Here is a 25,188-nt window from a genome sequence, read left to right on the forward strand (position 1 = left end):
GGGTGTATGCGCAAAATGGCGGGCGGGTGTATGTGCAGAATGGCGGTCGTCTGTGCGCGCAGAATGGCGGGCGGGTGTATGCGCAAAATGGCGGGCGGGTGTATGCGCAAAATGGCGGGCGGGTGTATGCGCAAAATGGCGTGCGGGTGTATGCGCAAAATGGCGGGCGGGTGTATGCGCAGAATGGCAGGCGTCACTAGCCACTATGGGGACCTTACTACCAATTGGGCCACTGTGGGGTTTACTTTTACTGTCTTACAATTAGAATCGGCCCTTTGAAGGCAGCCATAAGGCTGATGTGGCCCTCGGTGAAAATGAGTTTGACACCCCTGCTTTAAGCCGTAAGCCATTTAAAAGATCTTTACATGGTGCTCAAAATTTCAACGAATCTGCAGTGTTTTTGAAAAATGCAGTGAATTCTATATTCACATCAAGTCTATTTGTGCTGCAGAATTGAAATACCAGGGTTTAAAGGGGTTTTCAAGGGAAATACTATTGCTAACCTATCCTCAGGATAGGTCATCAATAGTTGATCCACTGGGGTCTGTCGCTCAGCACCCCGACCAAGCGCCTCAAATATACAGAGGTCAGAGTGGAAGCCTCTGTGCCGACCTCCCATGTAGTGGCTCAGAACCCCGATCAGCGTCGCAAATACACAGAGGTCAGAGTGGAAGCCTCTGCGCCGACCTCCCATGTAGTGGCCGACGCTTGGAACTGCAGGCACGGCTCTCATTGAAATCAACGCAAGCTTCGCCTGCAGTTCAAAGCGCCGGCCACTACACAAAGGTCGGCGCGACCTCTGTGTTACTGCGGTGCTGACAGCATGCGCCCACTCACCTGATCGGTTGGACCCCAGATGAACAACTATTGATGACCTATCCTGATGATAAGTCATCAGTAGTATTCTCCCTGGAAAACCCCTTTAATCCTGCAGGAGACCCACAATTAACAATAGGGACAATTCCATAATATATATGTGCAGCTTTGGACACTGTGAATTTGGTACGTATTTGCTGTGGGTATTCCACTACAGAAGGCCTACAGTGAATACTCCATGTGTGAAGGCCTTAGTTTTCACATGGGAACAATTAGATTCTGTCAGGACGCAGCAGAATTTGGGGTCCTGTGGAAAATTCTGCACCAAAATCTGCATACCCAATGTACAGATTTTGATGCAGAATTGAAAATGGCTCAAATCTGCCTGCAATTCTACATTAAAATCTGCATTTCGCTATGTGCATTTTGTCATGGATTTCTGCAGCGGCAAAACCCACTGTTGTCTGATGAAATAATTCTGTGCGAAATAGTTCTTATGCCGCCTACAGATAGGCAATTTGCTGCACAGTTCTACGTGCAAAAAAAATCAGCTGCGGGAACCACAACCATCAAAAGCCATAAGTTTCAGTTGGTTCCCTCACATTGAGCATTTTTCCGCCCGCATTTCTGTTGGGTAAAGAAATAAGCAACATGCTCTATTTTTGTGAACATTTGCATACCCGAGGCTCAATAGGGTAATTTTGCGGTGCTAATTACTAACACTGCGACTAATTAGGCTGCTGAGTCGGTTTAAAGCCATTGTTGGAGTTTCTTGTGCCCATGTAAAGGAGTCCAGCAGCGCAGAAAAGGATACGTATCTGTGTAGGCAATTAAGAGTACAATTATGTCATGGACTTGTGAGTGTGGTTACGTCACACTCGTCTGCAGGAGGCCTAAGGTCATCTTCTCATGTAGTGAAATCGCTGCCGGCGTTCCACAAAGAAATCCCCGCAGTTGCTGTTTTTATTTCCTGGACAGCTACGGAATTCAACCCGTGTATTTCAAAGGCTTAATTCCACACTGCGATTTCACAGCATAAATAGATATGCTGCAGAATGAGAATCCACAACGCTTCATAGAAATGCTGTGAATTTGTCACAGAAATCCTCTGCACGATATGAAGGATTTTTTCTATCTCCTCCACATAGCTTGTACGGTTAACGCTGTGAAATTTCCACTGTGATTTTGGTACCGGAAATTTCGCAGCAGATCCTCTGTGTGCTAAGGCAGTCCGGTTGTTGGCATTTAAGGGAGACCTCATCTGTACACAGGTCAGATTGGCCTGCTCAAGTATCCGGGGATCCTCTAGTGGGCCTAAGTTCTGACACAACATTTTGCCTCTTAAAGGGGTTGTCCCGCGGCAGCAAGTGGGTCTATACACTTCTGTATGGCCATATTAATGCACTTTGTAATGTACATTGTTCATTAATTATGAGCCATAGAGAAGTTATAAGAAGTTTTTCACTTACCTGCTCCGTTGCTAGCGTCCTCGTTTCCATGGAGCCCGCCTAATTTTCGGCGTCTAATAGCCAAATTAGACGCGCTTGCGCAGTCCGGGTCTTCTTCTTTTCTCAATGGAGACGCTCGTGCAGGATGCCGGCTCCGTGTAGCTCCGCCCCGTCACGTGCCGATTCCAGCCAATCAGGAGGCTGGAATCGGCAATGGACCGCACAGAAGCCCTGCGGTCCACCGAGGGAGATGATCCCGGCGGCCATCTTCAGCCGGTAAGTAAGAAGTCACCGGAGCGCGGGGATTCAGGTAAGCGCTGTGCGGATTTTTCTTTAGGTCCCTGCATCGGGGTTGTCTCGTGCCGAACGGGGGGGGGGGGGGGGGGTTGAAAAAAAAACAAAAACGTTTCGGCGCGGGACAACCCCTTTAAGGTCCAACAGAACACAACACCTTTTGAGCTAAATGTGAAATCAATTCCTAGGGCAGTGATGGTGAACCTTTTAGAGACCAAGTGCCCAAACTGCAACCCAAAACTCATTTTTTTATCGTGGGAAGCCTTTGGAGGAGGTGAGAGGAAGCACTGCACAGTATGAAATCAGCTGCGGATATGCGATTGATTTCCAGCCAAAATCCGCACCAATTGTACGGATTTTGACTGTTTTTTGGATTCAGAAATGCTGCATAATTTGCCATGGAAATTTGTGCTGCAGACATCCAACAGCATTTCCGCCACATGTAACCATATTCTAAGTCATCAGAGTGGCCCTCTGTATTAGTGTCCCCCACAGTGGCTTCAGTAGTAATAGTGTCCCCTATATTGGCCCCGGTAGTAATAGTGTCCCCCACAGTGGCCGCAGTAGTAATAGTGTCCCCTACAGTGGCCATAGTAGTAATAGTGACCGTCACAGTGGCCTCAGTATTAACAGTGTCCCACACAGTGGCCCAGTAGTAATAGTGACCCCAACATTGACCTCAGTAGTAATAGTGACCCTCACAGTGGCCCCAGTAATAATAGTGACCCCTACATTAGCGCCAGTAGCAATAGTCTTTCCTTATATGTGTCCCAGTAGTAATAGTGAGTCCCACAGTGGCCTATTACTACTGGGGCTGATAAAAGGAACACTACTACATGCTGAGGCACCCCCCCCCCCAGCCTGTAATCACTATTGTGGTGAGCAGCCATCAGCGTGTGTGCCAGCAGACGGGGCTCTGTGTGCCCTTTCTGGCACGTGGGCTATAGGTCTGTCACCACGGCCCTAAGGTCAATTTATTATGATTTGATTCACAAATACGAGCTTATTGACAATATGCTTTGCGTGTGCAATGACAATCAGGGTTGACAACTTATTTATTTTTTCTGGTTGATTTAAGGCCCTTTTACACGGAACAATTATTGTTCAAAAAATTGTTTAACCCAGCGAAAACAAACAATAATCATTCAGTGTAAAGAGGCCAAATGATTAAATGATGAACAATAGATAGTTTGTTTGTTTATCATTCATTGTTCCTTTTATGCAAGCATAAAAATCATCATTTACTCATTCGCTCGGCTAAACGATAATCGCTCCATGTAAAAGCGCCTTTGGATGGATGAGAATTATAAGCACAATAACCTACACCGGCTTAAAAGAAAAAAAGAATCGAAGATACTGAAAAAAGTTCCCTATTTTTAGGACCTCTCCAGGAACTTACCGATGATTGGCAGTCGCAATAATTTTGAATGTGGATGCATTTTGGTTACAAGGACTGTATTCTTGCTCTATTGTTTTATTTTGGTGGAGGAGGCGGGTATAAAGTCTCTGTATATGTAGTTAACGGAATGTCAATAATTTTTCTTGTGAAAAACAGCAGCTCAGTTTGAACAAGTCAACCACGAAGCCGCATGTGTTTGAGCTGCTGCGATATACATGACTAATGATAATTGCAAGATGTCGAAATGTATGTTAAAATCACTCCGTGCATTTCCTTGCAAGTGAATAAACATTTATTACAAACATATAGTAGGGCTGTCATAACACTGCGGAATTGATGAATTGCAGTGAAATAAAGATGCTCTCTGTGCACACAGTTGAAAGTGCCTGCAGTACTGAAATGTGTCTTAATAACTTTTCAGCATTTACTGTCACCTCAACGAGCTCCTGAAAGACTGCTCCAGCTGGCACAAAACAACCAAGATACTCTTGTCATTGAGATAGATGAACTACTGAACAGGGTAAGAATACAGAAAATACCACTAAGCGATTGAGAGTTCATGCTACATAAAACAACAGCAAGCATTCTGTGACTAAAGGACAGTTTACCTGAGCATACAAGCGTATCTGGGATCTTTCATCCGATCGCTAGAAGCGATTCTATAGCGACACAAAATGTTATCATGTCAATAATCGTTAAAAGTTCATTGGTTGGTCATTATCTTAAAAGTCTCTCATTTCAGCAATTAATTAAGGATTCATGTGTACATGCCAACCGCAGAACGACCAATGATTATGTTCATATAAACAATCATTTGCACAATCAACAAGCGTTTTATCACTATTTGTTCAGTTGCTTCACCAATTTACATTCAATAATTATCATGCATGCTCGCCCATTACTCTTCAAATCCGGCCAAGTATCTGCTCATGTAAATGGTACTTTTGTCACTGATGCATTGAAAAGACCGGTAGCTATTATCATTTTTCGCATATGCTGTATACACAAGGCTTGTTTTTCATGATTCTACTACTTTGAGCTACTAGTACAATATACCTGTTGGGAATAGATAAACATCCATTCATCTGTCATTCACTTACAGATCTGTCAGTCTTTTCTTTACAACTTTTTTGCATTCAACTTACACTTTATTTTTTAGCACTTCCTATTCCACCTATTGCAAGAAAAAGAAACAAAGCAGAAGTGAGGAGTGAAGATAGGATAATTAGACGAATGGAATACATATATATATATATATATATATATATATATATATATATATATATATATATATAGTACAGTAGCATATTTTATATTACTGCTGATTGCATGCAAATTTCATTGATGATTCATGTCTTCCTAGATGATCTGTACCTTATTTATTCCACCGAACCCTGCACAAATTTTCTATTTCCATACTCGGTGACTCATATGTAGTAGCTGACAGCACCAATTTAATTTGAATCAAGTGTGATTTTTTTTTATATCAAATATTCTAGTCTGAACTCTTGTTGCTCCTTAAAGTTGGAACCACTTTAGTCCATATTTAGCCCAGCATACCAACTCATGAGAAGGATCTGTACTTCCAGACCCAGAATGGCAATCCAGTGTGTGTAGCATTTACCAAACGATCTATTTGTCAGTTTCCTCCCATACACATTATAGGGTTTTATAGAAGTAACAGATTAGATGCCCTGTTCTAACCTTTTCCACTATTAACCATACTATATAGCTTCTTCAAAGAATTGCTCCAGTTTTGGAGACCAAAAACATTTTTGCATGGTTCATTACTTTCAGTAGCCACAATATAAATGCTTTATTTTGCTTTACCCAGAGAAGACAGTGAATGGCCAAGCGCTGCCTGTGATTCGCTGAGCGCTCTGCCAATCAGACACAGCCCTTTCAGCAGGCGGGGATTTTGAATCCCCATCTGCTGAAAGAACTTCATTACAGTGCAAGGAGAACAAGCAGATAAACGCGCCTGAGCCCCGGCAGCGGTGGACAGGTGAGTATATATTTTTTTTAGTTTTTTTCTACAGCTAGGTATGATTATCAGGGAAGGGCTTATATTTAAAGCTCTCGCCCGAAAATCACTGCAGGGGTTGTCGACAGGCCATTGCTTTAAAGCACGACACACACAACAGTCTCCTGGTGCAAAGAGAGTCAGTGTTAAAATGCATGGGGTTTCCTCAAAGCCACACCTCTTTATCAGGCAAGTTATAAAAAGTTTAACAAAAGCCACAGGTCATCATAAATCATATACCAGGGGCAGACAATATCCATTTCACATAATGCATGGTTATAGCAAACAATTTCTTCTACAAGATACAAAAAGTCCCTCCTACAAAAATGTCTAAAAACATATGATAAATATAATGCAAACCATGTAAGGCAGGTTTTTGGGACAATTTGTGTCAGAAAACTGGTGCATTTTTATTACCAAATCTGCCCCACTATGTGAGTTCTTAGTAATTTACTATTCACCCATTAGATGTGCGATCAGTAGAGTTGAGCGAACATACTCTTCCGAGCTTGATGCTCATTCGAGTATTAGCATACTTGATGGTGCTCGCTACTCGAGCGAGCATCACGCCGTGTTCGACCCCGACCCAGTTTTGGCCCCTCCCCGCCCCTGACGTGTCAGATTTGACCTCTCCCCACTGCGCATGTCAATGGTAATTTGTGGTTGGCTTGGCAGAGGAGAGAGAGAGAAAGAGAGAGAGAGAGAGAGAGAAAGAAAGAGAGTGAGAGAGAGAGAGAGAACACAGGAAAAAAAAAAAAAGCTCGTCAACCGGCGGGTCCCATAGAAAAATGCTCGAGTCTCCCATTGAAGTCAATGGGGTTCATTACTTGAATAAAGCTCTCGAATTTTACGAAAAGCTTGACTCGAATAACGAGGACCCGAGCATTTGGGTGCTCACTTGAGCGTCTGCAGAGAGCAGCTCGGGCACTCACCTCTCCCGCGGCCCTGGCTTTCTCATGTGCCGGCTGCTTGCAGCCAGCGCAGAGCGGGCCCGGCAGCCGGTGAGTGCCGTTTCTGTGCGGGGCATGCCGCGATTTGTTTGCCATGCGAGATTTCGCGCCCTAATTTGTTAACGCAATCCTATGGCAGCTTCCAGGGGCGGAAATTCCGTGGGAAATCCCACCGCGGAATTTCTGTCGTGTGCAGGCACCCTTACTATGGATAGACCAGTCCATAGACTATAAGGCTAATCGCACATATGTGTAATTCGATCACATCACTTTGCCACAATTTTACTTTTATTTTCGGAGGCAGGTTCCTCATCGGACATCAGGTCTTAGTGCACCCCATCATTGATGAGGTGCGCTGAATGCGGTAAAATAAAGCCAATGGCGCTCAAAAATCGTGGCGCTAGAAAGCATTACAATCGAGCGCATGTCTGCGAGGCCCCATTGAAATCAACGGGAGCATTATACTGCAATTACTGCGGCGTTCAAAATGCTGCATTAATTTTGATAAAAAGTACTTTTTGAGAGTGGCCTAACTTTTCACTGCACTGATATAAGAAAGGTATGTGAGCAGAATTTTCAAAACATGTACATTAGAAAATTGTATGATTTCCTTTTCTATAAGTAAAGAAAAAAAACAGTAAAAACAGTAAAAAGCGAACAACCCCTTTAACAACAAACAATGTTTTTAGCCAGCGAATGTCAGACTATCATCATCTAGAAAGAAGTTGTCTGTTTTTGACATTTTTGTCCGGTAGTGGAACAAAAGATCTTTCATTTCCAAGAAAGAACTTTTACCTACAAACAATCTTTATGTTCTCAAAAAGATCTTTCGGCCACTGCCTGGAGTCCTTGAACATATTTGGCCAGTCTGAACCACTGTAACTTCTCAGAGGACCATAGAAAATCAACAGATCTGTTTGAATTCTCTTTTGGAATTACAGAGGGCTGAGACTAGAGTTTGCTCTTACCTAGCCTGAGTTTTTAACTTTGGCTTGAAGTCATCTTTTCACTTGCTCTGTACTTCCCTGCTGCCTACATCTAAAACACGAACATCCTTTTCAATATAATGAGCATCTCAAGAAAGTATGAGTAAACAAAGTGAAAAGTCATGGGAGCAGAGTCCAGCGCAATAAACAAATAGAAGCTGTCATTGACGCTGCATCTGCTCTATGTGAGTCAGAAAAAGCCTCCGGCAGTAAATCTGATTGGGATGATACTCAGATAATATTTTCTAACATCAGCCAAAAAATCGACTCTTAATCTTATTAATAAAGTGAAATTCTAAAGCTGGATCCACAAAGGTCAGTTTGGACAGTAAAAATAATGGTGAGTTATTTGGAACAGAAAGCCATTATTTTACTAGATTAATGTCTGATTCAATAGGTCAAAGTGGCCTTATAAAAGCCCCAAGGGGCTTACCGCATTGTTATCCGGAAGTTATGAGCCGTGCTGCTAAAACTGTCATTACTGTTTATATGAAGCCACAGTGACAGTATATTATAAGCCGTATGTATAGAAGAGAGGGGAGGATCTAAGTCCATTTAATGATATGCATCTGTGTTATCTATGTGTGCTGCTGTTTGCAATTCTCTATCACAGGTACAGCAAGTACTGGCTTTTAAATCATAGCAATGCAATGGCTGTAGGCTGCACATAAAACTGCGACTTGTTACTATAGCAACAGCTGAGATGCGTAAGTGGCATTTTGCAAATTAGTTTACTCTTCAAAACATATATTGAATGTAAATTCAATTGTGGATGGAATACAATCTCAGAGCTTGCTTCTTACAGGTAAAGTTGTTAAATATTTAATGCATTCTTCGAGAAAATGGCCATTACTTAGAATGGTTGTACTTTTTCTTGGTCAAAAAAGATTTTGGGTAAAATATTAAAATGATTGCAACAATTTTTAGAGACTCTCATCACTGTTATAGTGTTTGCACTGGGAGCTTAGCCATTACACAGGTCTGGCAGTCAAAGATCACACTGTAGCCATGCAAAGTTCTAATGAAATAGAACTCACAGCACTGTGATGCACAAATTACCATGCTCGTCATGGTAGGTCGACTGTTAAACGGCTTTTAGAAAATTGGATTGGGTCATCCCGACCTGATTTTCAGCAAAAATCAATTGAAAACCGTTTTACAGGGGAAAATAGAAGAAAGAGATATGGGTGTGCAAAGCAGTGGCGATTACAACTGAACTACCACCCTTGTCCATTCTCCTGTTATCAAGAAATGCAACAAGACTATAGACAAAGAGAACTTAAAAAAAAACACCCAGATGCTGCTCTTAGTCAGATTTGAACCTACAACTGCAGTACTGCAAAGCTGACACATGAGCCACCACATGTCTTTCTTCTTCTCCAGAGGAGGAGAAATTAGAGAAGAATAAGAATAATAAGCAGAAAGAAAACATACAATAACAGATGTTATCCATAATTAGTCATGAACGTAGAACCCCAGCATTGCAAGGCAATAGTGCTAGCCACAGAGCCACCAAGGTTCTTGCTTCTTTCTCCTCATGCTTCTTCTCCTTCAAAGGAAGAGAAGGAACAGTATTAGATCTTCTTCTCCTCCTTCTCTTTTTTATTTTTCTCCTCATTCTCTTTCTACTTTTGTGCCTCATTCTCTGTTTTCTTTTTGTCTCCTCTTCTTTCTTCTTTTTCTTCTCATATTTCTTTCTTTTTCTCCTCCTTCCCCTCTTTCTTTTTTCCTCTCTCCTCATCCACATTCTTCTTTTCTTCATCCCCTTTCTTCTTTTTCTCATCGTCCCCTCCTTCTCTTCTTTCTTCCTCTACTCCTCATTTTTCTTCTTTTTCACTTCCTCCTCTTTTTTTTCTTCACCCTCTTTTATCCTGTTGTCATCATCCTCTTATTTATTTTACTCCTCACCCTCTATCTTCTTTGTCTCCCTCACCTTTTCTTATTTTTCTACTCTTTATTCTTTTTCTTCTTTCCTCCCACTAGCTTAAAGGGGTTTTCCAGGCAGCTTCGGCTGTCAGTGCTGGTATACACGACCCCCTAGGTAGTAGTGGCTGGTGTTTGTAATTGCAGATGCAGCTCTCATTGAAATCAATGGAACCACAGGCTAATTATGGGTGCCAGCCACTACACAGGGGTTGGAACAGCGGCTCCTGTTCCGACCCCCCTATATCTCGGTGCTAACAGAGGATCTGCCTGGAAAACCCTTTTAATTTAAATGGCTCTCATTGCTCTCAAAAGTGCTCAGGCACTTTTACAATGATCTGGTAATGACTAGCACATATAATCAACAAGCTGCTTTTATGAACCCTTTCCTGCTGAAGCCCTTTTTGTTTTTTTCATCTTCATTCTTCTATCCCTTCTTTCAAAAAACATAGCTATGCGAGGGCTTATTTATTTTTTGTGGGGCAAGTTGTATTTTTAAATGCTGCTATTTAACATATCATATAATTTGGTATTGGTTTCCATATTGCAAAAGTCTAAAACATTTCTTTGTGGGGTGAAACTGGAAAAAATGCAATTTCACCATTTTAGGGGTTCTATTTTTACAATATTTGCTGTGCAGTAAAAACGATATGTTGTCTTTTTTCTTTGAGTCAGTACTATTACAGTGATACCAAATTTATATAATTTTTTATCTTGTACTACTGGCATTCCGTTTTTTTTCTAACAATTTTTAGTGTGTGGGGGTCAATTATCATAACCAATGATCAGTGCTGACAGCGCCATATAAAGGGTTAACTGGCATTGGAATTGGCGTAATCACTTATCCTGGCATTTGTGGCTGGGTGTCAATTCTCATAGACATCCGATATCTGCCACGTATGGTGCAGGCTCAGCTTCCAAGCCCATGCCATGCAATAAAACCTTAGAAACCAGAAAATGCTGGATTACAGGCGCAACCCTTAGAAACGAACACTGGTTTAAGACAATGGCATTAGCCCAATTTTTCTTTATTTTTAGTAAAATATGTTAGCAGCTAATAAAGAAGAATGGGGTTAATTCCCTCCTCTTAAGAGTTGTGCCTATAGTACAGCATTTTCTAGTTTCTGTGGCTGATAATGCAACTCCCCGTTCTTTTCCGCTGATTTCTGGACTGGCAGCACCTTATGACTATTCCAATACTCCCTCGATCATTTACGTACATGTATGGCACTCATCAGGAAGGGGTCATCATTTATTAAAAGTGGTTCACAGAAAACTGAACTTGTTGTCCATAGCAAATAATCACCAATTTTATTACTTTAACTTTTCTAGAAAGATGAAAGTTGCTCTGTAATTGGTTGCTATGAGAAACAACCTCCATTTTCTGTTAGACAATTTTGCTAAATGAGCGTCAGTGTCAGGCAGCTTGCTGATTAATTTTGTGTGCCAGTTAGGCCTGGAGAAACACAGCTGCAGATCTTTGCTAAGATTTCACACCACCTTCCTGAGGAATAAGATGGCAGTGATGGAGGGGGGAGCTCAAGAAATAGACTTTGTCCACTAGCAACAATTTAAATTTAGAAAGGAACCATCAGTAATCAGTCATATTATGGGCAAAAGTATTCAAACCTATATTTTAAAGCAGCACTGCTCAAACTATTAGGTAGCCCGTACTGATGAGGCGCAACCTAATCATTGGTGGTCCACAATTTTGGAGCACTTTTGCCAAAAGAGATTATATGCTGAAATAAACTTTCTCTGACTGCTTCAATCTATCGTTTAGCAATAAAACGTGTTCCTCTTGTGGTTAATGTAACTTTCTATTGAGTTCAAGAGAGTAATTTTAGGACAATTCCAGTAACATTTACAAATTTTGGCAAGGACTACACCTTGGGTAGCCTCTAAAGATTGATCCATGTCATAGAGTAATATGCTGGGCAATACAAAGGTTGTCACTGTCACATTAAGGGTGCATTCAGGCGACCGTATATCGGCTGGGTTTTCACGCCCAGACGATATACAGCATCTCTCTCTGCAGGAGGAGGAGGCTACAAAAGCCGGGAGCAGTGCACTGAGCTCCCGCCCCCTCTCTGCCTCCTCTCCACCCCCCTGCACTATTTTTAATGAGGAGAGGCAGGACAGGGCGGAGCTAATTCCCGGAACTTAGCCCCACCCTGTCCCGCCTCCTCTCATTGCAAATAGCGCAGAGGGGCGGAGAGGAGGCAGGAGCTCAGAGCACTGCTCCTGGCTCTTCCAGCCTCCTCCCCCTGTAGAGAGGGACACCATATATATCAGCTGGGCGTGAAAACCCAGCCAATATACGGTCATCTGAATGCACCCTTAGACAGCTTAAAACTAAACTATACAGGCCAAAAATGTGCAAAATTTATAACAGTAACATATGATGTGTCATAGACTTGCTGCATTATGCAAAACATGTTCTCTTCCTTACACCACCTTTTGGTTGGTTTACCATAGACTAATATTTTATGCCAACATTTTGGCACAATTTGGCACGTTTAGGACTTGTTTAAGTCATGGTCTCTTGTTTTAGGCACTCTTTAATTGAGGTGCAAAAAGTGCCTAAATCTGTTGCAAGACATATACATCAGTGTCTTGGCACAAATGGAAGTTCACTTCTGTGGCATTTAGCTTGTTATGCCCAGTGCATTGGCATGAGGGATTCAAATAACGGCGAGGAGAGAGTCTCTGTATCATGCACCATCCCCTTAGGCCTGCACTAGGCATAGCACACTACATATGTTTGCTGGATGATTCCTTTAAATTCCTCTAATGTTTTTTTTTTCCACTAGTTACCTAACTTTCTATGCACATTAAATCTACATATAAGGCGGAAGATGAACATCTACTTTCTATAGCACAAGTATAATTTAGAAAGTTCCAGCAATACAATCTAAAAGCCGCTGCAAATATTGTAGTTTAATCTTTGTATTCCTGAAGCTGAATGAAATGTAACTGCATATCTATATTCAGGCAATGGTTAGTATAGGAAGAAGAATAAATGTTTAAATCAGAATTCGCATATTGATTGAGAATCTCTATCCTGAGAGTCTTACTGAGATGAGCTGCTCATTCTTGCAAACATGCCTGAGGGAAAAAGCTTTTAGACAATGTTAGATAGATTTCGATCAATGGACAAATTAAACTTAATTCCATCTGTTTCCTCTCACAATATATCTGCTTATTACTTTAAATAATCTTTCAGTAGCTCACTTTACATTTTTTGCTCTTTTTATACCAAGCACATTTATCTGGAATTGCACTAGAAACATCCTGTATTTAGTTAATGGGAAGTTAATGAAATTTATTTGTTAACCGGCGCATCATATTTAATTTCCAGTTGATACGATCAATAATGTATTGATTCTTTCTACTGTAAAATAAAGTATATTTCCAAAGCGAGGTCAGCTGAGAAACTCCTTTTAAAATACACTTTGAAGCTACTGAAAAACCTATTATAACAATTGCTTTTCTTTTCTCTTACATAAATGACAGGCTGCAAAAGTATCTGCAGATGGCGAACAAACTGGGAAAGATGCTAAAAGGACAAACGAAAGGGCAAAACAACTGGAGGATTTTGTAAAGGACATCCAAAAGACAGCAAATGGTAAATTAATTGCAATGAATTATATGCATAATATAATGTAAAAAAATAAATATAACATGTAGACCTCAGTTTTACCATGTACAGCTGTAGCAATGCTTAATTTAATGTGTTGCGATAACTTTTTGTCTTACAGTTTATTTACCCTTTTCAATTGCTTTATAATGGGTTTTGTTGTGTTATAACAATAGCTTTACAATGGCTTAGGATATGATGACTTATCGCAGTCACGTTAAACTTTGCTTTGTCTGTAACACTCATACATTCTGCTTAACAAATCTTCCTTTACAGATATCATGTTAGGGAACGTTGAAGCCAAACTTTAAATCAGTTCCAAACCCCGCTGACAGATCCAACAAATGTACTACTTTTTTAGAAGACAAAATCGATCATAGTTTTGTAACATATTTTATAGGGTTTGGAGTTCTGACTTTCACTTTTACTGTGTGTGGAGATTTACTAATATTGGCACAATGTAAAGCAGGGTGCCAGCAAAGGCGTAACTTGAAGCTCCCGGGCCCCGATGCAAAACTTGTAACAGGCCCCCAACTTAATGCTTTAATTATAGTACTGGGTTCCCTATATGGAGAAGAGAGGCCTTATGGGCCCCCTAAGGCTCCTGGGCCGGGGTGCAACCGCATCCCCTGCATCCTCTATAGTTACGCCCCTGGGTGCCAGTATCTCTGCTCAATGTAGCGTGCACCAGTTTAATCAATGAGTACATGCTCTGTTGATGAATCTGGTCTCAAGCCATACAAGTATACATCACTAGTGAGCATTCGCTCACCTTTGTTGTTTCTAGGCAAAAACATATTTCAGAAGTATCTAATACTTTGATTGTAAAACATCACTTACATTTACTTTTCCATTATTGACATTTTTTATACAGGCATTTTTCGCATGGATACAGTTATTACTTGTTTGTGAATTTTAGATGCAGCACCAGCAAAGGGGGCGATCGTCAGATAAGTTGTTTGTAGAATGGTTATAGCAATACTGACCAGAAATTAGAGTAGAAGGAAAGACAGGGTCAATATTTTGAGCACAAATGGAAAGTATCGAAACATACAAGGACCAGTGAGATGATGTAACAGAAGAAAAATCACTGAGGTCCAGCAAGATTTACCAGTTTTGGCACACATGATAAAATTGTGACTTTTTGGAGTTTTGCTCCAGGTCCTGACACTTCTTAAAAAGTGAAAATAGATAGCGGTGACAGCATAGAAGGTGCAAATAAAACGTTTCTTTATTCCTCCATCGTTTACATGCAACGTTTTGACTCCAAAGAAGTCTTTTTCAAGCATGTTTTCTTCTTAAAAAGTGGACAGGACATAGAGTTACATAGTATTGCCATGCATGGCCCATCACAATTACCATATTGTACTTTAAAATGCGCCTCACTTGCAGTTTAAAAATGCTTTTATAGCTAAATGAGAAGTGGACTTACCCGGAGCCAGAAGGGTTAATCCGGTGGTGAAGGAGTTAACCCCTCTGCACCTGTTGTCCACGTTAGCCTTCAGCAGGTTTCTTGCTTCTCCATGTTTCTTTTTGGAGCGGCGTCCAGGGATATCCTTGCACCGTGTTTGCAAGCACGGTCCGGCTGGATTACTGAGTATAAAAGTAAAAATAAAAACTATCCCGCGCCTTGGCAGAAAACCAATCATTTTTTTTAATTCTTATTAAAACAACGCGTTTCGACACGGCATGTGTCTTTTTCAAGTTTATACAGACATTGTCATATATGCTGCCTTATATAGTGTGGGATAACATGTATGTGGAGCTCACTCCATAATCATCTAGGGGCGTGTTTTTTGTTTTTTTTTCAATTAAGGTGATTTATTCATCACTTGTCTGTCCACGGAGCTCTCATGGAATGCTTTGCATTCCATAGTTTTTTTCATTAAATTTTATTGTTTTCGTTTCAATTGTCTCTCCTATTCACACCATATTGTACAAAAAGTACAATATGGTGTGAATAGGAGAGTACGATATATGTATTCCAAAGTGGTACCATAAAAAAATACAACTTGACCCACAAAAAAAAAGGCTATAGTTATGGCACTGGGAAAATAAAAATGTTAGGCTGGGGTCCTGCGGAAATCTCGTGCAATGACCGCACCAAAAAATGTGAGATTTCCGCTGGATAAGCGCAGCTTTAAAACCCGTGGCCCATAGTCACAGGTTTTGAAACAGTTTAGCCGTCGGCATTCTGCTGCATCTTTCTCTCCCCATAGAGAGGAGAGAGGCCGCTGTGGAAACGATGAATTTCGCGCCGCATGTCAGTTTTTGTGCGGCTTGGCCACAACGGATTGGCTGCAGTGTGTGGATGAGATTTTTACAAAATCTCGTCCAATTTGCTGACTGCAGACTTTCCACACGGCAATTCCTTTCTGTGTGAACCTAGCCTTATAGTTCTTGGAACGCAATGATAGACTTGAAGCTAAGGGCTTAAATTGGTTGTCCAGGACTTTTTGGATTTTTTTCTATTGTCTTCAGGACAGATCAATAGATGATTGGCAGGGTCACCACTTTTCATTGAATGAAAAGAACAAAAAACAGATCATCATGCTGACCATGGTGATGTGAAACTGCACTTTCCATAGTGAAAGTAGCACTGATAATTACCGGTAGCTGATTGGTGGATCAGCTAATCAAAGCAGCAGACCCCTACCAATCATCTGTTCTTGACCCATCCTGAGGACAGGTTATCAATAAAAAAAAGAACAAAAAAGTACCAGACAACTGCTTTTAAATGCTTTATTATACAGGCATATATGCTCAATGGAGAGTGAAATTGTGATTTGACGCCATGTTTAGCTATCTGGGAGAGAAATACTGGTCAGTGACATTTGTCCTGGTATTCTCTTTCTTGGCCCTTCCATAGCTGAATAAAAAAGACATCTCCTTGAAATAGCAAACATTCAGAGCAGCCACTCTGCTTGGGTTTTCGACCTCCTGCCTCTTTCATTTTTTGTCTTTTTTGACTAAAATGTTTCCTTTTATGCAGTATACAATTTCAATATAAATTCATCCCTGATCTTAAAATAAAATATACCTGTTTCTTTTTTCAGCATGTTGTCAGGTAAAGACATGAAGAGGAAGAAATAGATTGAGAGTAGTTTCATTTAACTTCTGAAAATAGCTATTACGGTGTAGCTATTATATTACACAATTTCCTAAGAGCTTTAAGCAGCCATAGCTTAAGCAGTCTATCCTGGCAGTCAATCCTGGAATCTTTAACTCAGTTCAAGGATTTAGCTTTCAAGGCAAGATCAAAGAAACAGAGCATAGATTTGGATTTCAGCTAAGTCTTGAATTAAGCTTCACACAAAGATGTGTAGTTTAATCTACTTTTAAACTGATAAGCCTTTTAAATGCATTGTTTTTGTGACGGCGTATATGCTTCACTAGACACACTGTGGAACATCTCCTGCAGAATACAAGAACAATATGTGGTTGTATAACTTATTCATATTGTAATTATGAAAATCCAATTTTTTGAAATTTGTCTTTGGTTTGGCAGTTCTTCAAAACATTGCAAATAAGGACTGAAAAGAAAGTTGAGTAAATCTCTGTCATAAACAATATTCATGGTGTTATATACAAAAGAGATGAAGGAAATCCATATCTTTCAGAAGAAGGATTTTCTATATTGTATTTAGGTAGCATAATGTTAGATGCCACATTTAGAGAACATTTATTGCTCTATTACCTAGAAGGGATATCCCAGATGTCAGCATTTATTGCCTAGAGAAAAGGTGGCCATGCATATTAAACAGATTGTCAATTGTTTCGCCAGTTTAGCCATGCACATTTTTGTCCATATTAGACGTAAATGCCCCCCATATATATTATTATTAGTGCTATTATTATTATTAGACTACATTCCTCCAAACCAGTTAATTCAAGCAGGAATGGATGACTAGTAGAGTTGAGTGAACGTATTCTGCCGAGCTTGATGCTCGTTCGAGTATTAGCATACTCGATGATGCTCGCTACTGGAGCGAGCATCAGGCGGTGTTCGACCCCACCCCAGTTTTGGCACCTCCCCGCTGCGACGTGTTAGTTTTGACTCCTCCCCGCTGCGACGCTGCGCACATCAATGGTAGTTTGTGGCTGGCTTGGGAGGGGGAAAGAGAGAGAGAGAGGGAGAACAAAAAAAAAAAAAAAGCTTGGCAACCGGCGGGTCCCATACAAAAATGCTCCAGTCTCCCATTAAAGTCAGTGTGGTTCGTTACTCCAATAGAGCTCTCGAATTTTATGAAAAGCTTGACTCAAATAACGAGGACCCGAGCATTTGGGTACTCGCTCATCTCTAATGACTAGATGTATAGATCCCTTCTGACTTTCCCCCAACAGATGATTTGAGGATAAAGATGGATTGGCCACATAGAATTTTAATTCTGATCTGTTACTTCCCACTGGAGATGAGCCACCACTACAGATTGACTATGGCTTTCTCCACTTAACCTATTCGGCCGAATTGAGTGTTAATATGTATGGGAAGCCTGTAGAAATAGCTTTTGGCCGACAGCTGTTGGAAGTGTGTGAGAAACTTTAGGCCTCCCTCACACAAGCATTTGCAGAAATGCAGTATTTTTTAACACTGCATTTACTACAGATTCAACCCGTTTTCAGCAGCGCTGGCATGCATCATGCCAGTGTTTTGGTTGCGTTTTCAGCACAGCTGAGAACTCAGCCAAGGATGCTCTAAAAAAAATCAATACTCCCCTTGCAGGTGCCGTCGGGGTCTCCGCTAGTGTTTTTGGAGCTTCAGGCCAGCTGCTGAGCACTTGTCAAGCCAGTTCGAGATTTCAAACCTCTCATGGTTCTTGCTCAGGCATGGGAGGTTCGAAAGCTCACAGTAACATTATGTATTTTTGTTAGCCATTAAAAGGTATCCTGTCTACAAGATGACTTGGTTTCTCTCGCTGGGAGCAATCACTTTATGTCTGTTATATTCCCACGCTGAGGTGTATTATAGGAAATGCTATAGTATTAATAATTATTGCATTATTGCTAAGGTTTATTGTAAATTATTAATGTGCATTATGCAACTGCTTTATGTAACAATCTGTTGCGGCCCATGGAAACATTGTATGAGTAGTTTTGTTCCCAGACCCAGCGGTCATTGGAAGATATACATCACCAGGTCACTGTGCTGGATGGGGTATGTGTGTCTTATGGATGAATGGTAGGAAACATCCTGCACAACAGGGTGGTGCCTGTTATGATCTAAAAGGCAGAGTGAGGTATGGCGCACAAGTTGTTCAAGTTGTTTTTGTGTTGTTGCGGTGGTGAACTGCACAAGAAAGTGTGAGCAGGCTTGTGTCTGAATACTGAGCCACAAAATGAACCCTTGGAGACTGCTGAGAAGTTGAGTATAAGCTGTGAGAGAATCCTCAGAGGCTCCTAATCAGAACCAAAGTACCCAGTTAGTCTGGACCATCAAACTGCGGTAGCTCCAGTTATTGACCCAATGAACTGCTTAGTCACAAAGAGAGCCTTACACCATAGAGACTGTGTGTCCATACAGTCACACCAGGTCTGCTAAATAACTTAAAGACTGAGAACAACCAAATAGGCTGTAATATATAAAGGGACTGAGACTCGATTCCACAAGGGTGACCAAGCCGAGTTGTAAGGCAAGCATTGCCAAAGTATTTAAAACTAAGTTACCAGATACTTGTGGGTTATCTGTCACCACTAGAGATGAGCGAACGTACTCATCCGAGCTTTATACTCGTTCGAGTATTAGCGTGTTCGAGATGCTCGTTACTAGAGGCGAGCACCACGCGATGTTCGAGTTACTTTCACTTTAATCTCTGAGACGTTAGCGCGCTTTTCTGGCCAATAGAAAGACAGGGAAGGCATTACAACTTCCCCCTGCGACGTTCAAGCCCTATACCACCCCCCTGCAGTGAGTGGCTGGCGAGATCAGGTGTCACCCGAGTATATAAATCGGCCCCTCCCGCGGCTCGCCACAGATGCATTCTGACAGAGATCAGGGAAAGTGCTGCTGATGCCGGAGCTGCTATAGGGAGAGTGTTAGGATTGATTTTAGGCTTCAAGAACCCCAACGGTCCTTCTTAGGGCCACATCTGACCGTGTGCAGTAGTGTTGAGGCTGCTTTTTGCTGTGTTGCACTTTTTTTTTTTGTATATCGGCCGTGCAGAGCATTGCGTCCAGAGCATTGCGTCCTGCAGTAATTTTACATAGTCCACGGCCAGTAGTGGTGGTGAGGCAGGGACAGTGAAAGACATATCCAGTCTATATAGGCAGTGGGCTTTTCCAAAAAAATTTTGGAAAAAAAATCTATTTGGGCTGCCAGTGACCGTCCTGACTGTACTGCGTCTCTGCTGGGGGTAGTTGTCCTAATTCATACGCAGCCAGCTAAGTGTTACAGCAGGCTTGCGCAAAATTCTTTCCTGGCTCTGCGTTGCCTTTTACATCACCGCTGTCATCCTGTCCAGAGTGAAACAGTCTGCAGTAATTTTACATAGTCCATGGCCAGTAGTGGTGGTGAGGCAGGGACAGTGAAAGACATATCCAGTCTATATAGGCAGTGGGCTTTTCCAAAAAAATTTTGGAAAAAAAATCTATTTGGGCTGCCTGTGACCGTCCTGACTGTACTGCGTCTCTGCTGGGGGTAGTTGTCCTAATTCATACGCAGCCAGCTAAGTGTTACAGCAGGCTTGCGCAAAATTCTTTTCTGCCTCTGCTGTGCGTTCCGTAAGCGAAGTCAGCCTCCAACCACAGGCCAATAAGCGGCACATTTAATTACAGCGTTCTGTTTCTGCACTACTGGTAATACAGCATGCTGAGGGGTAGGGGTAGGCCTAGAGGACGTGGACGCGGGCGAGGACGCGGAGGCCCAAATCAGGGTGTGGGCACAGGCCGAGCTCCTGATCCAGGTGTATCGCAGCCGACTGCTGCGGGATTAGGAGAGAGGCACGTTTCTGGCGTCCCCACATTCATCTCACAATTAATGGGTCCACGCGGTAGACCTTTATTAGAAAATGAGTAGTGTGAGCAGGTCCTGTCGTGGATGGCAGAAAGTGCATCCAGCAATCTATCGACCACCCAGAATTCTGCGCCATTCACTGCTGCAACTCTGAATCCTCTGGCTGCTGCTCCTCCTTCCTCCCAGCCTCCTCACTCCATTACAATGACACATTCTGAGGAGCAGGCAGACTCCCAGGAACTGTTCTCGAGCCCCTGCCCAGAATGGGCAGCAATGGTTCCGAATCCTCTCCCACTGGAGGAGTTTGTCGTGACCGATGCCCAACCTTTGGAAAGTTCCCGGGGTCCGGGGGATGAGGCTGGGGACTTCCGGCAACTGTCTCAAGAGCTTTCAGTGGGTGAGGAGGACGATGACGATGAGACACAGTTGTCTATCACTCAGGTAGTAGTAATTGGAGTAAGTCCGAGGGAGGAGCGCACAGAGGATTCGGAGGAAGAGCAGCAGGACGATGAGGTGACTGACCCCACCTGGTTTGCTACGCCTACTGAGGACAGGTCTTCAGAGGGGGAGGCAAGTGCAGCAGCAGGGCAGGTTGGAAGAGGCAGTGCGGTGGCCAGGGGTAGAGGCAGGGCCAGACCGAATAATCCACCAACTGTTTCCCAAAGCGCCCCCTCGCGCCATGCCACCCTGCAGAGGCCGAGGTGCTCAAAGGTCTGGCAGTTTTTCACTGAGAGTGCAGACGACCGACGAACAGTGGTGTGCAACCTTTGTCGCGCCAAGATCAGCCGGGGTGCCACCACCACCAGCCTCACCACCACAAGCATGCGCAGACATATGATGGCCAAGCACCCCACAAGGTGGGACGAAGGCCGTTAACCGCCTCCGGTTTGCACCGCTGCCTCTCCCCCTGTGCCCCAACCTGCCACTGAGATCCAACCCCCCTCTCAGGACACAGGCACTACCGTCTCCTGGCCTGCACCCACACCCTCAACTCCGCTGAGCTCGGCCCCATCCACCAATGTCTCTCAGCGCACCGTCCAGCCGTCGCTAGCGCAAGTGTTGGAGCGCAAGCGCAAGTACGCCATTACGCACCCGCACGCTCAAGCGTTAAACGTGCACATAGCCAAATTTATCAGCCTGGAGACGCTGCCGTATAGGGTTGTGGAAACGGAGGCCTTCAAAGGTATGATGGCGGCGGCGGCCCCGCGCTACTCAGTTCCCAGTCGCCACTACTTTTCCCGATGTGCCGTCCCAGCCCTGCACGACCACGTCTCCCACAACATTGTATGCGCCCTCACCAACGCGGTTACTGCCAAGGTCCACTTAACAACGGACACGTGGACAAGCACAGGCGGGCAGGGCCACTATATCTCCCTGACGGCACATTGGGTGAATTTAGTGGAGGCTGGGACAGAGTCAGAGCCTGGGACCGCTCACGTCCTACCCACCCCCAGAATTGCGGGCCCCAGCTCGGTGGTGGTATCTGCGGCGGTGTATGCTTCCTCTACTAAACCACCCTCCTCCTCCTCCACCTACGCAACCTCTGTCTCGCAATCAAGAAGTGTCAGCAGCAGCACGTCGCCAGCAGTCGGTGTCGCGCGGCACGGCAGCACAGCGGTGGGCAAGCGTCAGCAGGCCGTACTGAAACTACTCAGCTTAGGAGAGAAGAGGCACACGGCCCACGAACTGCTGCAGGGTCTGACAGAGCAGACCGACCGCTGGCTTGCGCCGCTGAGCCTCCAACCAGGCATGGTCGTGTGTGACAACGGCCGTAACCTGGTGGCGGCTCTGCAGCTCGGCAGCCTCACGCACGTGCCATGCCTGGCCCACGTCTTTAATTTGGTGGTTCAGCGCTTTCTGAAAAGCTACCCACGCTTGTCAGACCTGCTCGGAAAGGTGCGCCGGCTCTGCGCACATTTCCGCAAGTCCCCCACGGACGCTTCCACCCTGCGCACCCTGCATCATCTGCCAGTGCACCGACTGCTGTGCGACGTGCCCACACGGTGGAACTCTACGCTCCACATGTTGGCCAGGCTCTATGAGCAGCGTAGAGCTATAGTGGAATACCAACTCCAACATGGGCGGCGCAGTGGGAGTCAGCCTCCTCAATTCTTTACAGAAGAGTGGGCCTGGTTGGCAGACATCTGCCAGGTCCTTGGAAAGTTTGAGGAGTCTACCCAGATGGTGAGCGGCGATGCTGCAATCATTAGCGTCACCATTCCTCTGCTATGCCTCTTGAGAAGTTCCCTGCAAAGCATAAAGGCAGACGCTTTGCGCTCGGAAACAGAGGCGGGGGAAGACAGTATGTCGCTGGATAGTCAGAGCACCCTCCTGTCTATATCTCAGCGCGTTGAGGAGGAGGAGGAGGAGCATGAGGAGGAGGAGGGGGAAGAGACAGCTTGGCCCACTGCTGAGGGTACCCAACCTGCTTGCCTGTCATCCTTTCAGCGTGTATGGCCTGAGGAGGAGGAGATCCTGAAAGTGATCTTCCTAGTGAGGACAGCTATGTGTTGCATACAGGTACCCTGGCACACATGGCTGACTTCATGTTAGGATGCCTTTCTCGTGACCCTCGCGTTACACGCATTCTGGCCACTACGGATTACTGGGTGTACACACTGCTCGACCCACGGTATAAGGAGAACCTTTCCACTCTCATACCCGAAGAGGAAATGGGTTCGAGAGTGATGCTATACCACAGGACCCTGGCGGACAAACTGATGGTAAAATTCCCATCCGACAGCACTTGTGGCAGAAGGCGCAGTTCCGAGGGCCAGGTAGCAGGGGAGGCGTGGAGATCAGGCAGCATGTACAGCACAGGCAGGGGAACACTCTCTAAGGCCTTTGACAGCTTTCTGGCTCCCCAGCAAGACTGTGTCACCGCTCCCCAGTCAAGGCTGAGTCGGCGGGAGCACTGTAAAAGGATGGTGAGGGAGTACGTAGCCGATCGCATGACCGTCCACCGTGACGCCTCTGCCCCCTACAACTACTGGGTGTCGAAGCTGGACACGTGGCCTGAACTCGCGCTGTATGCCCTGGAGGTGCTTGCTTGTCCTGCGGCTAGCGTCTTGTCAGAGAGGGTGTTTAGTGCGGCTGGGGGAATCATCACAGATAAGCGTACCCGCCTGTCAACCGACAGTGCCGACAGGCTTACACTCATCAAGATGAACAAAGCCTGGATTTCCCCAGACTTCTCTTCTCCACCAGCGGACAGCAGCGATATCTAAACAATACGTAGGCTGCACCCGCGGATGGAAGCATTGTTCTCTATCCCCATCAAAAACGTGGACCTTTTAGCTTCATCAATCTGTGTATAATATTCATCCTCCTCCTCCTGCTCCTCCTCCTGAAACCTGACGTAATCACGCCGAACGGGCAATTTTTCTTAGGCCCACAAGGCTCAGTCATATAATTTTTGTAAACAATTTTTATACGTTTCAATGCTCATTAAAGCATTGAAACTTGCACCTGAACCAATTTTTTATTTGAACTGGGCTGCATCCAGGCCTAGTTACAAATTAAGCCACATTAACCAAAGCGATTAATGGGTTTCACCTGCCCTCTTGGTTGGGCATGGGCAATTTTTCTGACATACATTAGTACTGTTGGTACACCAATTTTTTGGGGCCCTCGCCTACAGTGTAATCCAATTAATTTTTTGCCCACCTGCATTAAAGCTGACGTTACATCAGCTGTGCTGGGCACTGCAATGGGATATATTTATGTACCGCCGGTGGTTTCCTGGCACCCACCCATGCTGTCAGTCCACATGGAGTTGTAACTGCATGTGTCCACTTCTAAAGAACCCCAGTCTGACTGGGGCATGCAGTGTGGGCTTTGGCCCACCTGCATTAAACATGACATTACCTCAGCTGTGCTGGGCAATGCAATGGGATTTATTTATGTACCGCCTGTGGCTTCCTGGGACCCTCCCATGCTGTCGGTCCACACGCTCATCTCTAGTCACCACCTTTTGGAGTCGAACCATACAACGCTATCTTGCAGGCTATTGCTGTGTTTATACCACCTTAACAATATTACATATATTAATGTTTTAGAAAAATAAAAAGTTTAAGAAATAAATAGTGTTTTTTACACTTATGTATTGGTAAACAATTAGTGAAATTAATTGAAAAAGTGGTGACAAAAAACCCACAGGTGCAGTTGCAATGTTCTGAAACTTTGCCTCTCATACTGCTGCCACTATTATTGTTTACTGCAATTTGTGTTCCGTCTCTTATACCTCTTTCACATGAGCCGATTCTCGTTTGAAAGAGCGCACGTGTAAGTGACATCACTACTAATGCGTTCGCAATCATTCGTGCTTCTACAGAATGTTTAGACAGGCAGATCATCGTTGAGAATTGTTCACTTCTCACTCCGCACTTCACATTCCTATGGGAAACACTGAGCGGGGAGTGTTTAATCGTAACGAGAAGTGAGCGAGCCAACAATGATTTTTATGCAGGCTGAAACTGAACAACGAATGAAAAAGGAACGAGAAGTGTACAATGGCTCGCATTTAGATGTAACAATTATCGCCCACCCTCAGTCATTCTAACGATTTTTCCAACAAATCGGTACATCTAAGGCCCAATGTCCACGGGTGGATTGGATTCCGCAGCAGAATCCGACCCTGCCCGTGGCTGAGGACACTGTAGGTCTTCTACTTACTCATCTGAGTCTTCATTTTTTTTTCACTGTGGATGTGTGCGGAAGCGCCGGTCAGTGTGCCGCTACACAAATGCGCCGTGGAGGTT

At 43.9% G+C, this 25,188-nt stretch overlaps 1 protein-coding gene across 7 annotated transcripts in view; it reads left to right on the forward strand.

Annotated features, from left to right (window-relative positions):
- LAMA2 (laminin subunit alpha 2) overlaps positions 1–25,188 on the forward strand; it is an 834,596-nt gene that overhangs the window by 596,632 nt on the left and 212,776 nt on the right. For all 7 annotated transcript variants that reach the window (XM_066605535.1, XM_066605537.1, XM_066605536.1 and 4 more), the window contains 2 exons: positions 4,379–4,477; positions 13,356–13,467. In XM_066605535.1, coding sequence (XP_066461632.1) covers positions 4,379–4,477; positions 13,356–13,467 — 211 coding nt within the window. The remainder of the gene's footprint in view (positions 1–4,378; positions 4,478–13,355; positions 13,468–25,188) is intronic.

This window comes from Eleutherodactylus coqui, chromosome 1 (genome assembly GCF_035609145.1).
Source record: "Eleutherodactylus coqui strain aEleCoq1 chromosome 1, aEleCoq1.hap1, whole genome shotgun sequence".
In the NCBI taxonomy this organism is placed as follows: Eukaryota; Metazoa; Chordata; class Amphibia; order Anura; family Eleutherodactylidae; genus Eleutherodactylus; species Eleutherodactylus coqui.